Here is a 23,237-nt window from a genome sequence, read left to right on the forward strand (position 1 = left end):
TTTGATCTGGTTTGTATTTTGTTTAAGCCCTATTTTAGGTTTTGGGGTAAACTTTTTATATCTTCAAAACAAAAGAACTCCTTGTTTGTTAGGGCCATAATCCACCAAAATTTTTCCAAATATTAAAAATGGAATAAAATTTATCATACACATTAAGTAGAACATTATAAAAGAATATAATTTATTTGGTTCCTTATTTGGTTCAAAAATGGGTAATTTGGTTTGGTTTGGATGGCTTCAGTCCAAAGACTAACATCGAACCAAACCGAAAAAATTTTATGTTTTGAAACTAAAACCAAACCAATTTGTTATAGTTCAATTCAGTTTTGTTTTAAATGGCCAGTTTCACTTCTCAATTAACACCTTTTCTTTTTCTTTTTCTTTTTCTTTTTCTTTTTTTGATAGGACTCAATTAACACCCTTGGAGGGTATGGAACCTTTGAATGGCTATTTGCACAACGAAAACATTCAGTGGTCCTCAATATTTTGCACCTTGATGAACTAAAATTTCGTTGCATACTTAGATCAATTGATGGCGTCCCATTGAAGGGTTCCACTGGGGAAATGGGGATTTGAGTGAACAATTGATCCTCAAATCTCTTCGAGGAGAAGATGTTCCAACTTTCTAGTAAAATGCCTTTTCCTCCTTAATAATCAGAAGTCTGTCTTTCACTTTTTTTCTGAACAACTCTTCCACTTTATGGTTCAATTCAGTCTCCCACCCCAATTCAAGTGAACAAGCCAAAAGATTATTTAAGAGCAATTTTGTTACGTTTCCTGGAGCTGGAGGCATTCTGGGAATTAACGTATCACTTCCAGAAAACATCTTTAAAGAGCAACCTAGCTATTTATATCCATTTGGACATGCAAAACATATGGGTGATATTCAAATTTAGTTGTAGAACATTGCTTCTAGCTGTACCAATAATACTTCACCCAGAAAACCATATCAAAGTTGAAAGAGTCAATTCTTCAGACACAGCTCAACCAGAAACCAATTTACATCCAAAGGGAAGAAAAAAAAACAGAAAAAATGGTTCTTCTATTAACATCTTGTCAATTTCAATTTCCTAGAAACAGAAACCAAATTAGTCATCCTCGCCACTCTCGTCACTAAAATAACTTGATTTCTTCTCCTTCATCTCCTTCTTCTTCTCTACAATCCCCTCAGTTTCTTTCATAATCCTCTCATTGGCCCCTCTAGTGTCAACCACAGATGCCCAATTATCATCCTCAAAGCCCTCTGCACCATCTGACTCATTATCATCATCATCATCACCACCATCTGTTTGCCATTGCCTTGCTCCCTTCCCTGCCTGACCATTCCTTACCCTCTTTGGCTCAGGCCTCTCCCGTGGCCCAAGCTGATTACGAGGACACTCATAAGACAAATGGCCACCCTCACCACACTCGTAGCACCTAGTTTTGTCCTTGTAGACCCTTCTCCGTATGAACTCGGGGGCTCGACCATTGTCAGCGGCGATTGAGACGGTGATGGTTCTTTTGTTCAAGATCTTTCCATGCATCTCTTGAACAGCTTTGCGAGCATCATCTTGTGAGACAAAGAGGACAAAGGCAACACCACGACTGTGGCGGGTGACACGGTCTTTGAGAACAGTGACCTTTGCAACCTTGCCAAAGGTAGAAAAGATGGTGAAAAGGTCAGAGTTGGTAAGGCTGTAGTCCAGATTGCTCACGTAAACCGTTGATTTTGATGGGGCTAGGCCGCCACTGCCACCAGATTTCTTTGTGGTCTTGGAGGAGTGATGTTCTGCTCCTGAGGAAGAGGGAGCAGCAGAAGAGTATCGGTAGTAGAATGTCTCATCTTCTTCACTGTCACTATTATGTACCATCTCTCTTGTGGCTTTCCCTTCAACCATCAATATCTTTCTGTCATGAAGTCTATGGAAGTTGAGCAACCACAAGAAAATGAGATCACCACATTTTGTTCTCCATTGGATTTGAATCCACTAATTCCTGAAAATAAACAAATCACATCAATTCTTGAAATGTCCGGAGTGTCCCAAAGTTTAAATCCAAAAACAACCATTTTATTAACTTTGGGCACCATTTTACAAGTCTAATATGAAGATGATTGAGAACCATTGGCAGATGGGTCCCAACCCAAAGACTTCCTGGGCTGAAAATTAACCTTATTGTGTGATCAAAGCAGTGCACATTCAACTGTATCAGGGCTGAGAAGGAAAAGGTTTTAAGGAAAAATAAACTATAAATCATACGGGGGAGGGTGGGAATTGCTTGGTTATATCCATATATGCCTGGTTATTACTGCTTTTTGGCCAAGGAATCTAGGGGTAACTGTCTAATAATGCGATGTGTAGAGATGAGGGGTAATTCAGTAATTTTCCATTTATTTTATGTACAGAATTGCTGTATTGCATTTTGTACTCTTCAGCATTAGGGTATTTTTGTACATGTATTTTATTACAAATTACATATAAATAGATCTTCATTTAGGAGAATTGGAAGAAGGAATTCACCCTTCAAAACCTTGTCTCACGATTAGGGTTTTCTGCAAGAAGATTTTCAGCCAATTGACACAATGGACCCTAGGACCTATGAAGAAAAATACGTCAGCCATATGTATGTTCCAGTCCTAGTTTTCGTGTCTTCAAGCAAAAGGATTCAGAATAGACTGACTGCAACTTTAGTGAAAACAGCAACAGAAAAAATAAGTCAACATTGATGTCCATGAAATACCCTCAAACAACCATTTCTGCAATATGGAAGGGAAACTCAAAGCAGCTCATAGGGGGAATTACTTAGATCTACGAGATGAGAAAAGTAATTACAAGATGAGTAGGTTTTAAATTTGATTTACATACACAAGAATAAATTAAAAAAAAAAAAAAATTAATTAATTCCCAAATCATTCATTGTTTGTCCTGCCCAAGATAAAAGTAAAATTTAACTTCCTAAAATACCCTTTTACTTCACCTCTATCCATAAGGCTAAAGTCTTGTCTTATAGGTTGACCGTTCTTATCTTTTTGAGTCGAGATCCTTTCCAACTACGTTCAACGAAAAAAAGTCGAACCCTGCAACTAAGGTTTCCATCCATTGACCAAGGAATCCCTTCATTATCTCTTATTTACTAATTTTTTTCCTCCCCCCGCGCCCCTCTCTTTCTCCCATTTATAGTATTACATTCAATCTAATTCCTACTAAACAGGGAACTAAGATAATCAGATTCATTCCTTGAATCCTATCTCTCAAGTCTTTCTCTTCCTCACTCCTTACCTCCCCATGCGTCATCACTAATTCATTTTTCTCCTCATTCTTTCTCTTCCTTAGTCATCACTAATTCACTATGCATGTTGAGATTAAATATTCCAGTCGAATTGCTGGTTTTAGATAGACCAGAGAACAGCTCCTTCTGACATGGCAGAAGGGTGTCGTTGGGAAATCAAAACTTTGCCATAAGATATCTCCTGAGAATCGTCTGCAATAGATTTTTCTGGGTGTTGAATCATTGCATGATCAATCTTACATTACTGGTAAGGAGCAACGTGGCATCGTGAGACGAAAGTGAATTGTCTTGATGAGATCTAGAATTGTGTACATGTAGCGGCCTCTTTTTATCGCTATTAGGAACAAGAATAGTCAAGGTTTAAACCTAGAATTGAAAGCACTATGGTGGTAGGATTAAGAAATCAAAACTGTCATCTCTACAGATGGCCATAGGAAGTACACTGCAACTGATAAACCAAGATTACAGAATTGTAAAAGCACTACCTTACACTTGAAGCCAATGGACCATACAATGGAGCTATTTAACTTCCCATAAATTAGAAGTTCCCAAGAAAATGGTCGTCCAATATTTTTTCTCATCGCCCCCCAATATGTCCATTCAAATTCAGAATTACATCCAAAGGATCTGGACTCGATACGAGTTGAGGGGAGAAATGTCATTGGCAGCCATAACTTTAGCCTTATGGATAGAAGTTATGTAATAGGTTATCTCAGCAAATTTTACTTTTATCTTGGGTGGGTAAGTAAATATTTTTTTAAAATCTATTCTTGTGAACGTAAATCAAATTTAAAACCTACCTATCTTGTAATTACTTTTCTTATCTCGTGGATCTTAGTAATTCCCCCAATATTAAGGGGCAATCTTAGAACACATACCTAAAAACTTTCATGCTTTATGGTGAAGACTGCAGAATCTGGACAGTGAAGAAACAACAAATCCATAGAATGAGGGCAGATGAGACGAGGGGCCAGACTAAAAATAACAGAATAAAAAATGAATACTATACAGTGCATGACCAGTAGGGGCTAATCGTTGAGACCATATATGGGTCCAGCCCATAGCTCATACTCCCATATTAAAGGGAGGTACCACTGCAGGAAGTTAGTAGTAGGATCGATGAGATGAGTGAAGCCCGAGGAATTCGGTTAGTCACTACTTGGGCAAGATGAGCAAAGCCATAAGTCACAGATTCTTGCCTACCGACTCCAAGTACTGCATGCACCTCAGGTTTGCACAGTTGAGAGAGGAAAGCATGAAAGTTGAGGAGTATGTGGCCAGGTTTTACTATTTAGCCACTCGATCTGATTTTAAGTGAGATGAGAAATTAATGGATTTCCTCAATGGATCGCACCCTAAACAGTATTGCACCAACATCCATCGACTGCCTACGATGGATGATGTTGTACAGGTGGCATATTAGGTAGATAAAATCTGAAATGGCCATACACTGTCGGAAGACTTTTACAATACTTTTCCTAGAGGTGATAGTTCCAATCAGCAATAGGTTCAAATCAGCAATAGTCTTCTCCCTAGGTAAAGTCATTCAGCAAGCCACAGGATAATTGTTCATCTATGGCATCTTCACAACCCAACCGGCCATATTCTCCACCTTAAGTTGGTTCCAATAGACCTCCTGTGATGCCAAAGGCTGTCATTTAGTGTTTTGCATACAAAAGGGGCGGGCATATTAGTGTTCAGTGTCCTAATGGTTTGGTAGCTTATTTGATAAGAATTCTTTACAACTTTTGTCCCAGAAGAGCAACTGAATCTTGAGACAGTTAATTTAGTGGGCAGAGCATGATTCGGTTGAAGTCAACGGCAATGACAGTGATGATGAGGGACAACCTTGTTATGTTCTTCGTCCTCTTTTGAATGCTTACACTCTAAGGATGAAGATTGGTGCCGTAGTAGTTATCTTCCAAATCCACGTGAAGTGCATTGACCAATTATGTAGCAAGGTGATTGATGGAGGTAGTTGCACTAATGTCATCTCTAAAGACGTTCATAAGCTTGGATCGCAGACAGAACCACATCCAAATCCCTACAAAATTGTATGGATGAACAATACCAATCTCAAGATTACTGAAAGTTGTTTGCTCACATACTCTATCGGTGGGTTCGTGGATACAGTACAGTGTGACATCCTCCCTCTGAAGGTGTGTCATATTTTCTTGGTAGACCATGGTTATTTAATAAGAAAGCACAACATTGTGGTTATACGCACGGTAACAAAGAAATGAAGTTTCTTCCCGCTAAAGATATCCCCAAAATTAAGCTCAAGAAGGTAGAGAGATCATTCCTCTTCCAATGTGTTGATACAAATGGCCTCTTAGGTCCTTGTCCAAACTTGAAGGTGTAAAGTTATTTTCAAAGGAGAAGAGTTGATGTAGTGGTTTTAGAGTGGTTGGACCAATACAATCGGCTTTAAAAACCAAAACCCATACGAAACCGAGCCAACTTGGGTTTTGGTCCAATAAAGGCAAGTAATATATATCCTACCTTCTTTTCTAGCAAAACCGTTCCTGACGTAATGCCCGCAAGAACCTCCGGAGAACCCTAAGAGTGACGCCACCTGGAGCAGCCTGGGCAGGCTGCTCCCACCCTCCTCCCCTCCCCCTCCTTTCTCTTCTTCTTCTCTCGTCCTCTCCCTCTCGGTCTCACATGTTCGGGAGGTCGCGATCCATCCTAGCCGCCTCCCCATTCTTTCCACTCCCGTCTCGATGCTGATCTAGTGATGGTCTTGCCAGGATTCTCTTGATCCTCCCTGAATGGTTGGCTCCTTCTTCCGTCGGCGTTCACTAGGCTTGCCGTTGCTCTTTTGAGTTGCTGCTTTGATCGGGTATTGCTTTGTCATCGTCCATCCGCTGCTCCGACCTACACCCGGAATGGTTAGTTGGCTGCTCTCCCCCCCTCTGCCGACGATCGTTGGACCTGTAGCTGCTCTTCTCCCCCTGCTCCTGGAATGTCTCATTGGCTCCTCTACCCCCTCCGTCGACGATCGTTGTGCCTGCACTGTTAGAGCGTGCTTTTGTGCCAATGACCTAGCCATGCTCTGGATCCCTGGCAGATCAAACGTTTCTCACGTTCTCCCTGATCGAATCGTTTGTCTCGGTGGATTTGGCAAGCTCTTTGCAAGCCCCAACCCCTTACAGCCATCTCTTCCGCGAGGCCAGCTTCTCTCTTGGCCATGGCCCTCCGCAAGGCCCGTGCCTTGCCGCCGTGCCTACCTTTTCTTCCGGAACTCCGATTCACGTCTTGACGGCTGGAAGTTGTAGTGATGAGATCTAGTGGTAGGGTTTGGTGGAACCTTACTTCCATTTTCCCTTGTTTGCCCCTCCTCCTTCTTTGGGCTTCTGGGTTCTTGTTCAGCCCATGTGGGCTTTTGAATTTTACGTTGTTGGGCTTCTGGCTCTTGTATTTGCCCATGTGGGCTTTAGTTGTATTCAATATGTCATTTGTGACGTCTTCCACTTCTCAAGCCCACTGGGCCTTGGTGGCTGTCTTTTTTGGACTTTTGTTTCCCTTATAGGGCTTGTAATCTCCCTTAGGGGATATATTTTCCCTCCCCCTCTTTTAATGCATTTATTAATTCACCTAAAAAATATATATATATATATTTACTTCTTTGGGTTATTATCTTCTATTATTTTATCCATCAGAGGATAGTAAAAGGAGATTCAACCTTCGTGGGGTTCTAGTTTCCGCCGCTGGTCAATTTCAGAGGTTGAAGACAACTAGTTTCCCTGCCCCTCTTCTCGTTATTCTCTTTTCTTTTTAGTTGTTTGGTTACCAAACTACCCCTTCTTCTCTCCTTTATATCTTCTTACCTCTATTTTAGTCTTATTCCGAATCTATCCCTCCCTTTCAATATATAATTCCCCTCATGTCGTCCTAACCTTTATTCCCTTAACAAAAATTTTTTTTTTTTTGGTGAATAATAAATATATAAAACAGGGGAAGAAATATGGGGGGGATATATAAGGTCAAATAAGGCCGGGGAAAAGGGAGCCAACCCCGAAGGGCTGGGGGGAGATAAGAGAGTCAAAGGTAACCCCAGGAGACAACAATGTGACTATTCCTTGGGGAGTCAATAACCGATCTGCAGGGGGAAGGGAGGAAAGCTTGGAGGAGACATCAAGGTAGCTGGCATTCCAAATCTTAAGTTGGAAGTCCATCTATGGAGGATGCACTCCATCCAGATGTGACTAATGGTGGTGGCGAAGGCTAGTCTCCCGACCGAATCACAGATAGATCTCCCAGCAAAAGTCATATCAAAATCCATTCTCTCAGGAGGGGAGGGGTTTTCTTCTAGAAGACCAACACTTGGCAAGAACATGCTTCAAGATGGAAGAAGAGAAAGGATAGTCAAAGAATAGATGGCTACTATCCTCGAAGCCATTCCAACAAAGGCAGCAAGAACGGGAGACAAACAAGTGACAGTGAATGAGGAATGCTTGGGTAGAAAGGCAGCCAGAAAGGGCTCTCCAGGCAGTGAAGCTACGGCGGCGATGTGGGGTTTGGACTAGACAAGATAATGCCAAGGATTGACTGGGGGCCATTAAGGCAGACAAGATTCCAGGTAGAGGAGGAGGAGAAAAGACCTGTGGATGAGGGGGGTTAGATGATTTTATTAGCATTGACCGAAGGGGGAAGGGGGGGGAGGGATTGCCAAAAGGAAGCCAGAGAGGGGATTCCAAGGGGAGGGGACCAAGATCCACTGGAGATGATGGAGGAGACGGGTGAATTTATGGGAATGCCAAAAGAGTAAACAACGTGAGGGCCTACTAGGAGAGCAAGAACCCCAGCCAGGTGCCAGTTATCAAGCCAAAAAGAGGTGTCAACTCCATTACTGATACCAACTTTGGTGGAATTAATGGTTAAGGGCCAAGCCACAAGGATCATGAGCCACACCCAGGAGGAGTTGGGCTTGACAAAAATCGATGGAATCATTACGGAGAAGGGAGGAGTAGGCCCAAGTGACCCATATACTAGATTGCTTAGAGACTAACCTCCAAATGAGCTTAAGGATGCTGGCAAAGTTGACAACCTTGACTCTTCTAAAGCTAAGACCTCCTTCAGAAAGGGGAAGGCAGACTGAGGATCAGCGGAGGTGGAGGAATTTGGTTGAATCAGTACCTTTCCACATAAAACGTGCAAAAGAGGGATTCGATGGACTTGCAAACGGATTTGGGCAATTAGAAGACTCTGAACAGTAAATGTAGAAAGATTGGAGGTCTGATGGATGAGCACCAAACAGCTCGCATACAAGAGAAGCTTGCCTTTCCATAATTGGAGCCTCTTCCAGTTTTGGCTCAACATAGGGGCACAATGATGGGCAGTAAGACTGGAGGAGATTAGGGGGAGACCGAGATACTTAACAGGCAGGGACCCTAGAGGAAAGCTAGTGAGCTCAAGCAACTAAGTCCTAATGCAGGTAGAGACACCCATAAGAAAGAGACGGGATTTAAGAAGGTTGACCCGAAGGCTAGCAAGGGACTCGAAATGAGAGAGAGTGGACATAATGGAGGAGATTGAGACTTCATCTGCTTTGGAGAAGATCATGAGATCATTTGTGAAGGCAAGATGAGTGAGATTGAGGGCTTTACACTTAGGAATGGGAGAAATGAGAAGGTTGTCAATATGGGATTGGATGGATCCAGAAGGAACTTCACTTAACAGAAATTTAAGATTCCTTTTAATAACAATTCTGCCACCAGCCTTGTAAACTTCACTTAATGTATGGTTTTGCCATTAACTCTTTGATTTGAGTGTTCTCTTGCTTGTGTAGGCCCATAGTGATTCCGAGTTTGAACCCCGCCATCAGGGATCAATTTTGTTTAGATTTTATATAGTTTAAGGCTCAAAGAACATCCACAAAAGATTTATACTGACTATATACCTACCTGACCCAAAAGCTTGAAATCTTAGGACACTAATTGCAAGTAGAGTAACCATAGTAAACCCTTCAGCATATGGATGATTTGGTGTATTGTTTAGATTCCAACCCCTAAAATTAAAAAATCAGCATATATTGCACTTGATTTCCTCTTCCAATGCAAAGTCCTAATGCCACCACATAATAAAAACACAAGATGCAACAAATATATAGAGGTTTATGAGTTCAAAATTCACCAGCCTAAGCACATAGATAAATAAACTAATACAACCAAAGAATTTCTACTAGCATGTGATGAAGTACTGGTGGGTGGTCAAGAAACACCATGGGTATAATTCATAAATCAGGTCAATGATAGAAGCTTTTGTTATACCTCCATTTCCACCATACATCAAACAGTTCATGGATGAATTCAATATATTCAAATCATACACAAACACAGATCAATGGTTTTGTGCTGAAATGCATGTTAAATCTTCACAAGCCAATAAATAAAGGAAGTGGGAAAAAAAAAAAAAAAAAAAAAAGTAATCATGTGATGAATTTGAACTTCTTTAACTTTTTTTTCTCTAAGATTCAGATTTACCTCTGCGAAGGGAAGATATGATTGTCTTGAGATTTGAAACTGTGCATGACCTCTCTCACCCCATGAAAGCTTTTAACCGTGTCAACTAGTAAGCATGAAAGAGACAACTTCGATCCCTCAGCTTGCTTTGAAATTGGGTATTACCTAAGGGTGTAAATCGGTTAGTAAGGCTCTGTATGGTAACGTTTCTGTTTTAAAAAAAAAAAAAACTGATTTTGGGTCCAGCACAGTTTTTTGTGTTTCTGTGTTTTTTGAGTGTTTTTGGGTCCTGAAATGCTGTATGGTAAAGCTGAAATAAAAACATTTCTGTAACTAGGAAGAAACAGAAACTTGAATGGATTGCACTTAACATATTAGGATAGGACTCCCCTGTTTTCAGATTTCTAGAGCTGAACTTCTGGGAAAGATTGTGGGAGAAGGGGTAGGACTGATTTGGCCTAAACAAACAGAAGACAATAGGAAAAGAACAAGAAGGAAATTGTCCTGGTCTGTGACCAGTACCAGTAAACAGTAACTATAAAGAAATAACATATCACACTAGTTGTAGCAGTTTAATTCAGTGACTTTCTTTTACAGATGGGCAGGGAAATGTAAACACGCACTTCATCAAAAGTAGTCAAATAAAGCAGGAGCTTGAAATGATAATAGCATTCATCAAATATGAAAATTTTTTTATTACATTTCAAAGGGCAAGAAGCAAGAAAACCCATCATAAAGGCCCAAAGAACGAGGAATCAAAACAAATGAAGGAACAGAATCCGGACCCAACAATGCCACAGTAAAATTTTATAAATATAACTATCAATCTGGAGCAGATTTCTGACCTGAAAATAAATCTATGGATCTAACCCCAACACTAGAATCTAGCAAGAATTACAGAAACTCCACATGGAAAAGATGACCGGATTTAGGAAACCCAGCGAGTAAGACCAAACAAAATGTGAAGAAATCACACTAGACTACGTTGTGACCGATCAACAAACACATCTCTGGAAAATCCAACGAAATCAGTGAGTCTCTCCATGAGGGGAAGGAACGAGGAAGAAACAAAGAGAGAGAGAGAGAGAGAAAGAGAGTTCGATTCACATACCTTTGGTCGATCATCCTTCACACCTGAGATCAGATCTCCTTCACCATTTGGAGGTTGCAAGATCTTAGATTCCAAAGAAAATGAAGGGTTGTGCGATTGAAGCATTTATCGATTTAGGGTTATGTTATGTTTGAAGTGGCAAATCTCCATCATGCCCCTCATAACTTAAATGCACCATGTGTTTCTCCGCCTCTGGCAGAGAATCGATTCTGAAGGTGAAAAACAACAACTTTTTGTGCCAAAAGCGGGACTCAAAAAGCTAGCCAAATACAAGGTTCATATTAAAAAAAATTAAAAATAAATAAAAATAAAAAACCTTACAAACCATACAGTTTTCACACCATTTCTGTTACAAAAAAAGGGAAAAACACCAAAATCAGTTTTTTAGAACATTACAAACTTACAATACAAAGCCTAAACGGTTTATTGGTTCGATTCAAGATGATACCGATATAAACCAAAACAAACTGATTAAGCTCTTATCTTCAAACCAAAACCAAAATCAAACTGATTAACAACTGGTTAAACAGTTTCTCATCAGTTCTGGTTAATCAGTTCAAAAACGGTAACTCACTCAGTTTCTTAACAGTTCCTGTATAACTGTGACCACAGAAAATTTTGAAGTTTTTAACAGAAAATAGTATAAAGAAGACACAAGATCACACATGCCAATGCAAATTATAGATAATTGTTTACAAATGTATAATGGTTCTGGAGTAGTGGAATAGAAGAAATTTGCAAAACTTCGAAGGATTTAAAAAAAAAAAAAAAAAAAAAAAAAAAAACAGTTTTAACTTCTAAAAACCAGAATTGATACATGGCCAATGTGTAGGATGCATCCTACTAATAACAACAGATAGGATCTTGCCATACAATCATTGAATCACAAAATTAAACTATAAGGGCACTGTCATGAACAGTACACGGTGTTGTTGCATGAGACCGAGTATTGTTGTTCACGGTACTGTTCATGAACAGTGCTCGACCCATATTATGTTAGTATGATCCGATTGATCGGATCAGCTTGAATGAGATGAATTGTATTAATTTTGATATTAATCCAAATGATTCATGACCAATATTATACGGACAATTGCAAAATCTCCTTTATGTTATTTGCATGGGACTCACAAGTATTGAAAAGATTTAAACTCTAATTGTAAATTAGGATTTATTTGTTATACTTTACCCAAGGGTTTATTTTGTATAATGTAATTTAGGGTTTTGGGTTTGTGGCACCCTACTTTTAAAAAAAACCCATATGTGGGGTTTAATAAACTAAACCCATTATGAAAGCCCATATTATGGGATTTAATGAAATAAACCCATTATGTAAGCCCATCTTCTGATTCTATTCATAATAGATATGGTTTCTTTGTACTCTTTACTTAAGTTTGTATATATTTCATGGATTGTACATCTATTTCTACTTATGCTCTATATTACCAACTGAATTTCTATGATTTTTAAAATACTTTTATGGTATAAATAGATAGAAATAGATGTTGTCTATGCCTTTATGCATTATTTTAGAACACCTATAATGCTTGGATGATAATTTATGTTAAATTTAAATTGAAAATGTATAATTCTCAAATTTAAATGCGTTTGGGGCATCAATGATTATGTGATTAAGTTGAATGGTAGTATCCATAGGTACATATTTTTCTTGATCACAATAATTATATATGTTGGCCTTAAACATAATCATATCACACATTCAATTTAAATTTTAAACTTTAGGGTCTTATGATGATCGTTATGTAACGGTCAAGATAGAATGGGAATATCCGCAGGTATACATTCTCAATTGATTGCGTTGATCTATATATGATAGTTTAACAATTAAATGGGATGGGAATATCCACAGGTATACATCTTATTTGACCATTTTTATTACTTAAATATTTTACCTTAATGATGTCTTCCATCTAATGTAAAGTGAACCATTAGCATGTTACCATCTCAATCCCACAGGATAGATTGTAATGATGCAATAGGTTGCTTTTCTAGAATTTTAATATTCTATTACTGAAACTCAAAGCATGATGATTGATATGCATGTATTATTTACTCTTATTCATAGGTTCAACACCTATCCCTATTTCAAATAACGTGCCACTTCTGAATAGATCAAACTTTAATGACTGGCATGAAGAACTTATTTATTACCTTGCTGCCATGGGTCATGATTATGCCTTGCGTAATGAGAAACCTGCTGCTCTCACTGATGAGAGCACTGATGATGAGGTTACATTACATAATTGGTGGGAGCATTCCAACCGTCTTTGCCTTTTATATATCAAGAAGACGATTAGCAAGACTATCAAAAACTCCATACCAACTTCTAAAAATGCAAAGGAATACCTAATTAATGTAGAGAACCGTTTTGCTACTGCTAATAAATCTTTGGCTGGGACTTTGATGACCAAACTAGTAACAATGAAGCATACTGGTACTAATGGGATAGGGGACCATATCTCTGAAATGGCAAGAATCTGTGCACAACTAAAACCCCTCGAATTGATAATGAATGAAGGTTGCCTTATCTAAATCATTCTGACTTCACTTCCTCCTTGTTTTGGAGCATTCAAGATCCACTACAATACAAATAAAGATAAGTGGACTCTGAATGAACTTCAGAGTATGTGCGTCCAAGAGAAAAGGAGATTGAATGACAAGAGAGGTCAGGTGGTCAATTTTGTATCCAACCAAAATAAAAGGAAGAGAGGAAATTTTAAAAAGAACAATGCATCAAAAAAAGCCTCAAATCCAAAGTCTGATGATAAGGAAAAGAAAACTGACAAGTTGAAGTGTTTCTTCTGTAAGAAAGTAGAACACCTTCAGAAAGACTGTAAAAAACGCAAGACTTGGTTCGAAAAGAAGGGTAATGATTCTATCCTAGTATGTTTTCAAATCAATCTTGTTGATGTTCCTTGTAATACTTGGTGGATTGATTCAGGAGCAACTGTTCATATTTCTAATTCTATGCAGGGCTTTCTTACAACCCGGAAACCAAATCAAAGTGAGAGCATCGTCTACATGGGAAACCGGCAAGAGTCTGAAGTTCGATCCATCAGCACTTATAGACTCATTTTGGACACCGGATTCCAGTTGGACCTTATAGATACTCTTTATGTTCCTTCTATTTCTAAAAATTTAGTTTCATTATCGAGACTTGATTGTGAAGGTTTTAAGTTTACTTTTGGTGATAAGGTTGTAAACGTTTTTAAAGACACCAATCTAGTTTGCACTGGATATTTATGTGATAATCTTTATAAACTTAATTTGGATTTTAATTTTTCTAAATCTATTCTTACACTGCATGTGAATGCTGGATCAAAGCGTAAATCCAACAATGATGATTCCTCATCCCTATGGCATAGACTTTTAGGTCATATTTTCAGACCTAGAATGGAGAGGTTAGTGAAGCATCAAATATTGTCAAATCTAGACTTCACTGACTTCACCACTTGTATAGATTGCATCAAAGGTAAGCAATCTAAAACAAATAAAGTTGTTGCCAAAAGGACCAATTCACTTATAGAATTGATACACACTGACATTTGTGGCCATTTTGACCATTGTATAACTGGTGAAAAATATTTCATCACATTCATTGATGATTACTCACGATACTGTTATGTCTACTTATTAAAAGAAAAATCTGATGCTTTAAATGCTTTTGAAGTGTTCTGTGCTAAAGTCGAAAATAAATTAAACAGAAATATTAAAACTGTGAGATCTGATAGAGGAGATGAATATTATGGTAGATATACTGATGTATGGCAAAGTGAAGGACCATTTGCCCAATTCCTTAAGTTGAAGGGTATAACCCCCGAATACACAACTCCTGGTACACCTGAACAAAATGGGGTTGCAGAAAGACGCAATCGTACCATCACAGATATGGTACGTAGCATGATGAGCAACTCCTCATTGCCTGAATTCTTGTGGAGCGAAGCATTAAAAACAGCTGTGTATATCTTGAACCGGGTTCCTAGTAAGTCAGCTCCTAAAACTCCTTACGAGTTATGGAATGGAAGGAAACCTAATTTATGGCATTTACATGTATGGGGTTGTCCTGCTGAAGCTAGATTGTACAATCCACATGAAAGAAAACTTGACCCTAAAACCATAAGTTATTACTTTATTGGTTATTGTCAGTGGTCAAAGGGTTACAGGTTTTATGCACCAACACACAGTACCAGAATTGTGGAAACTCGAACTGCTAGATTCTTAGAGGATGGAAACATTAGTGGGAGTGAGAAACCACGTAATGTGGTATTTGAAGAACATTAAATTTCTTTACCGACTTATGTACATCGTAATAACATTGTTGTTCCACGGGTGACTGTTCATAATGATCTAGTGGAACAACAAACTATAGAAGATATACATATTCATCATGATGAAGTTGTCCCACAGATAACTATTGAAAATGATCCTATGGAACAACAAACTATTGAAGATGTATCACTCCATGATGTAGTTACATTGATAATACTATGAATGTTTCTCAACTGGAAATTCAAGGAAGACCTCAGAGGATTCGAAGGTTTGTTATTCCTGATGACTATATAGTACATCTCCAAGAATCTGAGTTTGATGTTGGAATCAAGAATGACCCATTAACATTTTCACAGGCCACAAACGATAATGATTCTCTTAAATGGGTAGATGCCATGAAAGATGAGATGAAGTCAATGAGTGACAATGATGTCTGGGATCTCGTTCAATTACCAACGAGCTTTAAGGCAATTGGTTGTAAATGGGTATTTAAAACCAAATGCGACTCGAAGGGTAATATTGAAAGATATAAAGCTAGACTAGTTGTAAAGGGATTCACTCAGAAAGAAGGCATTGATTACTATGAAACCTTCTCTCCTGTCTCTAAGAAGGATTCTCTGAGAATCATATTGGCATTAGTAGCTCATTATGATCTAGAGCTTCACCAAATGGATGTGAAAACTGCATTCTTGAATGGGAATTTAGATGAGGAAGTCTACATGAACCAACCTGAGGGATTTAGTGATCAAGGAAAAGAAAATCTAGTGTGCAAACTTAAGAAATCCATATACGGACTTAAACAAGCTTCCAGACAGTGGTATATTAAATTTAACCATATCATTGTTTCCTTCGGATTTGTTGAGAACATCTTTGATAGGTGTATATATCTGAAACTTAGTGGGAGTAAATTTATATTTCTAGTCTTATATGTGGATGATATTTTACTTGCTAGTAATGATTTTGGTTTGTTGAGTGATACAAAGACCTTTCTTTCTAAGAACTTTGAAATGAAAGATATGGGTTTAGCTTCTTTCGTTATCGGCATTGAGATATTTCATGATAGATCTCGTCGGATACTTGGGATATCACAGAAAACCTATATTAACAAAGTTTTAGAAAGATATGGCATGATGAATTGCAAATCAGGTGTTTCCCCCATTATCAAAGGAGATAAGTTCAGTCTAAATCAATGCCCAAAGAATGATCTCAAAAGAGCACAAATGAAGGATATTCCCTATTCTTCCGCAGTAGGGAGTCTTATGTATGCAATGACTTGTACTCGTCCAGGCATCAGTTTTGCTGTTGGTGTGTTAGGCAGATATGTGAGTGATCCTGGCATAGATCATTGGGTTGCAGCAAAGAAGGTGATGAAGTATTTAAAGGGGACTAGAGAGTACATGCTTACTTACAGAGCATCTGATCGGTTAGAAGTGATCGAATATTCAGACTCTAATTATGCAGAATGCCTCAACAGTAGGAAATCTACATCAGAATACATCTTTTTACTTGCTAGTGGGGCAATTTCCTGGAAGTCCAAGAAACAGACTTGTGTCTCTACTTCTACTATGGAAGCAGAGTTTGTGGCATGCTTTGAGGCCACATCTATGGCAATTTGGTTACGGAACTTTATCTCAGAACTTCGGGTTGTCGACACCATTTCGAAACCGCTGAGAATGTATTGTGACAATGTTGTTGCCGTATATTACTCCAAGAATGATAAGCATTCAAGTAGAGCGAATCATATTGGAGTAAAATACAATTTTGTGAAGGAATCAGTTCAGAAACAAGAAGTGTCTATTACACACATTAAGGCAAGTCTGATGATTGCTGATCCTATGACCAAGGCATTAACGCCTAAACACTTTACAGATCTTGTAATGGGCTTGGGTTTATGCAAAGTTTGATGTAATGGTCATATTATGCTAGACATTTTTACTTATTTATTTAAATGATCATGATATTTGTTGTTTCTGAATATTTATCACTTTATTATTGTGTGTACACATTTTATTTAATATATGTGAGATATTATGTTGGACCATTTAGTTATAGACTTTTCTAGTCTATTCAACACTTTTGCACCTATTTGGATGAAGTTATTAGTGTTGTGACTATGGAAGGGAGTATATCGTTAAATGATGTATAACCACCATGATCCACATCAGTAGTTTTGTTCAAATATGGTATTATGATTGTGATGACATAAAGTTGATGGGTTTACTCTCAAATACTGCAGTATGATGTTAGAATCCAAATTATGTTTGAGATTATAATTATATGGTCATATGGTTCAAGTGGGAGATTGTAAGAATATTCTTTAGAATATTCTCTATTATTATCCCATATACCAATTAGGTAATTGACCGATACTAATCTCATAGAATTGGATTCCAAATAGGAAACCCACTCCTCGTCAAATTAGGGAAAAGAGTCCTACCCCATTTGCACACCTTGATGGGAGGGTGCAAAACTTTATTTAATAGGACTCTAAGTCATCCTCCTACTCTAACGTCAATCTCATTATTGGTTCCATCACCAAGAGAGCATTAAGGGGAGTTAATAGGAGAAACCTAGAGGATCCATTGTGTTCGTGATTGGGATTGCAGGAATAAAGATACCAGAAGAATATAATGACGGCAAATTCTTCACAGTCGATGGTGAACGGTATGCGTCAACCTTTATAGTTTAATTTTGTGATTCAACGATTGTATAGCAAAATCCTATCTGTTGTTATTAGTAGGATAACATCCCACACAATGTTGAACGCGATATCAGGGGGAAATCAGAGAATCACCTTGGAGAGAGAGAGAGAGGGAGAGAGAGAGAGAGAGAGATAGATAAGATAAGTCTTATTTAACCATAACAGTCAATATCACTTTTCAATTGACAAGGGATAGCTAAATCTGTTCTAAGTCGTATAACAGAGTTGCAGTACAGGTAAAATTGAAAACCACTACAAAATCCCTTTCCCACCATTAAATATTTGTGGTCCTCCTAATGCAGCCAAAAAGGGTAATGAGTCAAATAATTCAGTGCAAAATTTGAGTCGAAATAAGTATTCTCTCCAAAAACTACCCCTTTCCCGTTACATTTACATGCATAGGTGTGCTTATATTTAAAAAATCTAGGACGAGGAACAGAGACGACCAGCCATGGGAGCAGCGCTCCCATTTTCATTTGCCCTAGTTTTACTCGTTTTTCAGTTATGTCATTAACCACAACAGATTCATTTGTTTCGACACAGAACCTTCAGATTGTTAGCAGAACGAAGGGTAGATTTTCTCACCAGGTCGAAATTTCTATATCCTTCCAACCCTTCCCACCTCTCCTATCCAAATCTTCCTCAATAAGAGAAAGAGAAACAGCTCTCATCGTGTGATTGATTACAGTAGCCAGTAGGCAAGGAATGCGGAGATGACTTGGTGGAAAGAAAAAGGGAAGGGGATATTGAAAAGCCTAAACCTAGTTCATGTTCAAAAACTGAAAATATAGAGATGAGAGAAAACCTGTGACTTGCGAACAGCGATCGACGGTGGCTCATGGACAGCAACGGCAACGGCAACCGCAGTACCAGTACCTTCCTAGTGGTGGAAGAGTCGGAAGACTCGAGTATTACCCTTTCTCTAAGCTGTGTTTGGATGAAAGAATCGGAAAGTACATATTTTCTTGGGTAATTTAGAGCGTCACACCTAAGGGATGTCAAATTAGAACCGAAATCCAAACCGAATCTAATTCCATACCGAATAACCTGAACCGAATCCAACCCATTATAATATACTTAAGTCCTGGATCTAAAATAAGTATTTATAATTCGATTAGGTTCGGATCTAACTAAAATCGGGCCGAATAACTTAATACCACTTTTTCCTCTTTAACTAAAAACTTAACGTAACTTATATAGAAACCCGACATAATTAATCACCTAAATGATAAATCTTGTAAAGTTACAGTTATACTCCAACAATAAAACCCTCTTTTTTTTTCTTTTTTTTTTCGGTTGCTTTCGGACTCATGAACCGTGAGTTAAATAATCTACTTAATTGTGATTAGCATAGTAGCGACTCTTTATTTTAGACAAATTGCAATGGCTCAAAACGTCCCTTCTTCCTTTTCTCATGATTTTTCGATGGTCAGTTGGTCGATTCTTCTCAACAACATTACAGCAAATCGGTTTTCTATCTTCTACAACGTTGCACTGGTTTGATTTTTAATCTCCAACAACATTGCAACTTTTTATATGAGATTTCTTATCTTTCTGATGTATATGTTTTTTCTTGAAACGGAACTTGAAAATTATTGTTATTTATCTATAGATATGATGTTGGGACTCATCCAATTTGCCACATTGCAGATAATGGGTCATTGAGCTAAGGACCTTTGCCATTATTTATTGCTTGTTCCCGAATAGGAACCAAAACCAGACAAAAACCAAATAAATTGGATACGAGTATCAATTTTTAGAACCGAGATGGGACTTGATCCGGTTCTTTATCACACTAACACTCCTTGGAACCAAAACCAAAACCGGACCGAATACTTAGTTCTAGACCGATTGACACTCTTAGTCACACCTAGAGAACGTCAGTATTACAAGAATACCCTATGTTTAATACCAAATTACGTTCAGACCCCTACCATTAGTCTCTGTTACAGAATATACCTCAAATATTGAGGTATGCAACTCTTTTTTTTTTAAATACTATTTCACCCTTGAAATTTGTTAAGTACCGAAATTACCCTCTGTTAGTTACAATCCCAAATCGACCCATCCCTAATTCACTTCTCTCCTCTGTCGAAGTCGAACCCTAACCTAGCCACTACTCGGGAGAAGAAACCAATGAATTCAAGGAGATAAATGTTGGGGATTCTGCGGATGACAGGAACTATACTTAGGTATATGTTCTCTCAGTTGAAGCTTAGTAAACACAGTCTTCCTGGTTTGTGTACATTCTCTTACTAAAAAACACAAATTCAAAACAATGGATAATCAAATGGAGAATGCCCAGGGCTCTCTCCTTTATAAATTGCACCGATAGCCGACTAGCAATTTCTAGCTCGTCAATGGGTGAGGATGCTAGGTCACCAGGTTCTCGAATCGGTTATTGAACGGTCTCTCCATCCTGCTGCAACCATTACCTCTATCTCTAGTTCTCAATCTCGAATTCAAACTGATGCCTAGCAGCCTAAATCTCTGCTTCCTTCTACTACCAGCGGTCTTTTTAATAACCAAAACGGAAACAAGCTTCCATTAAGTTCTAGAGGAAAAACTTTAGAATAAGCCCCCTCCACCCTTTTCAGATGATTGATTATGATCAAGCTTCCATTAGTAAATACAAAATCATGAGATGCACATATCTCTTGATGATGATACTCAACATGAGTTACTTCCATTCATATAATCTCAGCTCCTTAAACAGTCCAGTAGAAGCTCTATGCCAACCATTACAACCCATTGGGTGAATTAACAATCCATTAGGCAGTTTCCAACAGAGAAAAAAAAAATCAGCTCTACTTTCAACCGAACCAGGTGGAAGAACAGAGAAAAATCAGATGGAAGAACAGAGAAAAATCAGGAAAAAAAAAAATTAACTCAGCTCTACTTTCAGCCGAACCAGGTGGAAAAACAAAGAAAGAACAAAGAGGAAAAAAAGAACTTCAGCAGAACCAGGTGGAAAAATAGAGAAAAAAAAAAGCCCAAACCTTCTATATTTGGAGCTGTTCACGGCGACTTAAGATGGCAGTGAAGGATGGATCACTTTTGCCGGCTACGGGAGGAGGCAACGGATGGAGCTGAACTCGCAGGTATGGAGAGGAGAGAAGGATAGAATGAGAAGGGAGACTACGGTGAAAAAGAAAAAGAGGGGTATTTTTGGGATAATGAAAATGGGTCATATATTAGCCTTTTACTCATAACGGCATCATTTCATGGTATCAGTTAACAGAGACTGACGATAAGGGGCCTAAACGTAATTTGGTATTAAATAGGGAGTGTTCTTATAACACTAGCATTCTCTAGGGGGTGGCGCTATAAATTACTCTATTTTCTTTTCCAAGCATGATCCCAAGTATTGGTTTGGTATCGGTCAAACCAAATCAATATCAACTGAGACTGATTACAATCACTAATTGATCGTTCAAAGGTAAGAATTAGTACTTTTTATAAAAAGCAAGGGCAAAATTGACCGATACCTCAATCAGATCTGATTTAGATCGGTATCAAAATGGTATCGACAGAGACTGATATGGTCCCTTAAATCCTTTTTTCCAATTGCTTTTTTGGGAATGCAAGGGAAAAAAAAAAGGAGAAAACTACATTATTACTAGGGGTGTCAAAATATGAGTAAATAATATATAGGACTAAAATATCCACATTCTTTATAGGACATTCAATTGTTAAAAATAGTGTAATTCTTGCAACTTATATTACATTTTTAAGACATGATTCCCTTGGATATATATATATATATATATATAATTCCTTTGGATATTGTTAAATGGGACATTCAATTGTTATCAATTGTTCAATTGTTAAAGACATGATTCCCTTGGTTCCGAAATTGTGAATGTTTTCCTCTAGTAGTTTTAAAGTCAATAGCTTAATCCCTTTAAAAAAAGATTTTAGGGTAAGTACGTTTAGAGCCCGTTTAGAATAAATATGTACATAACCCATTTCAGGCCCGTAGAAGGCCCGTTTAAAGTAGCTTGATTAAAGCCTGACACCGACCGTCCCGATTACAAACCATAACATACCCCCCAAATCTAGGTCTGTTTACGTAAACGGACGTTCACGATGCAAGGATCTCACACCGCCAAGACCGGCCCGGCTAGGCTCGACCGATTGACAACCCTAATTATTACCCACTTGCCTTTAATTTTTTTTATTTTTAATAAAATTATCTAGGGTGATTTAGATCAACCTCCGCTGTCGTTTGCCCAAATTACATTATTCTCCCAGAAAATTGAAAAATTGCATTTAAATTCATCCAAACTAACACCGTGAGAGAGGTGTTAGTTTTTTAAATTGAAATGATAATTTTACCCGCTCTTCTTCTTCTTCTAACACCGTAAGGGCTCCGAGACCTGTTTAGCAGCCATCGGTGTCGGGATTAACGGCGATGGGAGCTGAGGACGGTGGAAGAGAAGGATGGACCTTGGAAGTCGACCTATCAGAATCGTCATCTTTAGCTCCGTCTCTAGCGTCGTTCTGATGATGCAGAGATTTTAGAACTCTACTTTCGGATAGTAAGAAGGGTAAATAGCCATCATAAATAGAAGAAAAAAAAAAAGGTGTTGGAAGCTTTCTGGTTATATGATCAGTAATTAGCTCGGCTTTGATATGGTTTCTATTTGTTATTGAAGTTCAGCTTTTGATATGGTCACTATTTGTTACTGGAGTTACTTTGTAGGACTGCTTCATTAGTCAAGTAAATTTCAAATTACTAATTCCATGGGAAAGTTTGAAATTACGGTTTGGTGTGACTGTCATTCAAAACTTGTCTGATATGGTTTGAGAATGTTACAGATTTTCTCACTCGAATTTATACACATTCTTCCATTGATTGGATCTGTGAGAAAACTTACAGAATCAGACATTGATTTCCATTTTTCTCCGCCGGCTTTCCCAACCTACACTTAACAAATCTCAGAAACTAACTAACGATAGAAAGCATCGAAACGAACGAAGAAATAGGAAGGACTACCAAAAGTAGAATTTATGCAAAACATTAGAGTTCCAAAACTTACAGCAGAAACGGATTTGTTATCAGGAAAGTTCTCTTTATACATCTTCCGGAACTCCTCCCTGTCGTTCGCATCATCAAAGAGACAAAATAAAACCGGTCTACAATTGAACATAATATGCAAATCTGATGGATAGGAATCTGATCTAGGCAAAGAAAAACTAACATGAAAACAATGACGATGATGAAGGACAATTCTGTCTTTTATATTCTAAAACTAACACCTCTCTCACAGTGTTAGTTTGGATGGGTTTAAATGTAATTTTTTTATTTTCAAGGGGGATGATGTAATTTGGGCAAACGACAAGGGAGGTTGATGTAAATCACCCAGTTATCTATCAAAAGTTTTGTTCAACTGAAATA

General features: G+C 38.1%; 1 protein-coding gene across 4 annotated transcripts; it reads right to left on the minus strand.

Annotated features, from left to right (window-relative positions):
* Positions 1 to 857: 857 nt before the first annotated feature.
* LOC122058144 (U11/U12 small nuclear ribonucleoprotein 31 kDa protein) lies at positions 858 to 20,943 on the minus strand. 4 transcript variants are annotated; one of them, XM_042620659.1, is made up of 3 exons: positions 20,836 to 20,943; positions 9,756 to 9,899; positions 858 to 1,977 (listed from the first exon to the last, which is right to left on the minus strand). In XM_042620659.1, the coding sequence occupies exon 3, from the start codon at positions 1,878 to 1,880 to the stop codon at positions 1,089 to 1,091; it is 792 nt and encodes a 263-aa protein (XP_042476593.1). In that variant the 5' UTR covers positions 1,881 to 1,977; positions 9,756 to 9,899; positions 20,836 to 20,943; the 3' UTR covers positions 858 to 1,088. The 4 variants fall into 4 exon arrangements, with proteins under 4 accessions (XP_042476593.1, XP_042476591.1, XP_042476594.1 ...); XM_042620657.1 differs by lacking the exon at positions 20,836 to 20,943 and adding an exon at positions 18,642 to 18,793; XM_042620660.1 differs by lacking the exon at positions 20,836 to 20,943 and adding an exon at positions 10,846 to 11,060.
* Positions 20,944 to 23,237: the final 2,294 nt, after the last annotated feature.

Source organism: Macadamia integrifolia, chromosome 12 (assembly GCF_013358625.1).
Source record: "Macadamia integrifolia cultivar HAES 741 chromosome 12, SCU_Mint_v3, whole genome shotgun sequence".
Taxonomy (NCBI): Eukaryota; Viridiplantae; Streptophyta; class Magnoliopsida; order Proteales; family Proteaceae; genus Macadamia; species Macadamia integrifolia.